Raw genomic sequence first — 1,225 nt, 5'->3', positions numbered from 1 at the left:
CCCTGGTAAGTGGACACTCTCGTTCAGGCGTCAAAGCCACTTCTGTCACACAACCCACAGCATATATGCATATTCCATCTGATCCCTTTTTCTCCTCCAACCTCATAATAATTCTCTCTAGCTATCTAACCAACACCACTTGCAGATTACTAAATTTCTTTCTCTTTCTCATCCGTCCATCCAGTTTCAAACTGATCTGCTATACTCATTATTCTTCATCCACACTCCTTATTATGATTTCCAGATCGATGAAACTGAAAGCATTTAGAATCTTCTGACCCAAGCTTTTCATCAAGCTACGCACAAAGCTCAACAACCCAGTTTTGCTTATAAGATCTCTTGCACCTTCTCGCTGTCTCCGTCGTCGTCGTTATCATCACAAGCTTTTCTTCTCCTTCTTGTTCTTCAATCCATTAAAAGCAATAATGTCGTTTTCCCCTTCTCCTTCATTCTTCTCAGTGTTTCGTTCTCCAAAGAGATCCCCCAAACACACGAAGAATAAGGTTGAACGTGATCTTGATCATCATCATGCAGGTCCCTCCATTGATGCGCCAGAGGTTGAAGCTGTGGTATTTCCGTCGCCATTAACAATAGTTTATAACAATGGAGGAGAAAGCGATCGGAGAATAATGAGAGAAGGTGGTGGCGGTGGCGATAATGGTGATGATGTTGAAGTCGAAGAAGCGTGTAGAAGGTTCGAGAAGCATCTAGTGGAAATGATAGTGGAAGAAAGGAAGACGAAGGACTTGATGGATGTGGAGGAGCTTCTGTGTTGCTGGAAGAAGCTCAAGAACCCTGTGTTTGTTGATTTAGTGTGTGGATTCTATGGAGAACTCTGCAAGGACTTGTTTTCCTCCCAAACTATTCATGAGAAAAGTTAGTGTTTTAGAATGAACTAATTAATATGAATAATAATGTAACCTAGCTTGTTATTATAGATATAGATATAGATATATTAATAATAATCTTGATGCATGCATTGGTTATATATATCATTTGTCATATCCCACTATACTTTCCAAGTTGTATGAGCTGGTTAACGGGCTGATTTTGATCCTACAATTTATTTAAAAAAATAACTTATTACTGATAAAATTAGTGATAAAAAATTATCCCATTGTTAATTTTCAACTTATTACCAATGAATATTCCTTTGCTAAATGCAACAATAGATTAGTGACAGAATTCTATTTGGTTGATAAATTTTGACGGTAATCACATGCTT

At 37.7% G+C, this 1,225-nt stretch overlaps 1 protein-coding gene across 1 annotated transcript; it reads left to right on the top strand.

Moving 5' to 3' along the window:
* Nucleotides 1-401: 401 nt before the first annotated feature.
* Nucleotides 402-990, top strand: LOC114759841 (transcription repressor OFP17-like). The gene has a single exon (XM_028949077.1). The coding sequence runs from the start codon at nt 426-428 to the stop codon at nt 879-881; it is 456 nt and encodes a 151-aa protein (XP_028804910.1). The 5' UTR covers nt 402-425; the 3' UTR covers nt 882-990.
* The last annotated feature ends 235 nt before the right edge of the window (nt 991-1,225 follow it).

The sequence above is a fragment of the Neltuma alba genome, unplaced genomic scaffold (genome assembly GCF_004799145.2).
Source record: "Neltuma alba isolate B1F8T4 unplaced genomic scaffold, ASM479914v2 tig00010903_pilon, whole genome shotgun sequence".
Classification (NCBI taxonomy): domain Eukaryota; kingdom Viridiplantae; phylum Streptophyta; class Magnoliopsida; order Fabales; family Fabaceae; genus Neltuma; species Neltuma alba.
Note: the sequence above shows the minus strand (reverse complement) of the source record. Positions and strands in the feature narration are given on the sequence as shown.

Coding starts and splice junctions, on each gene's coding strand:
- LOC114759841 (XM_028949077.1), top strand. CDS start 426: ATGTCGTTTTCCCCTTCTCCTTCATTCTTCTCAGTGTTTCGTTCTCCA.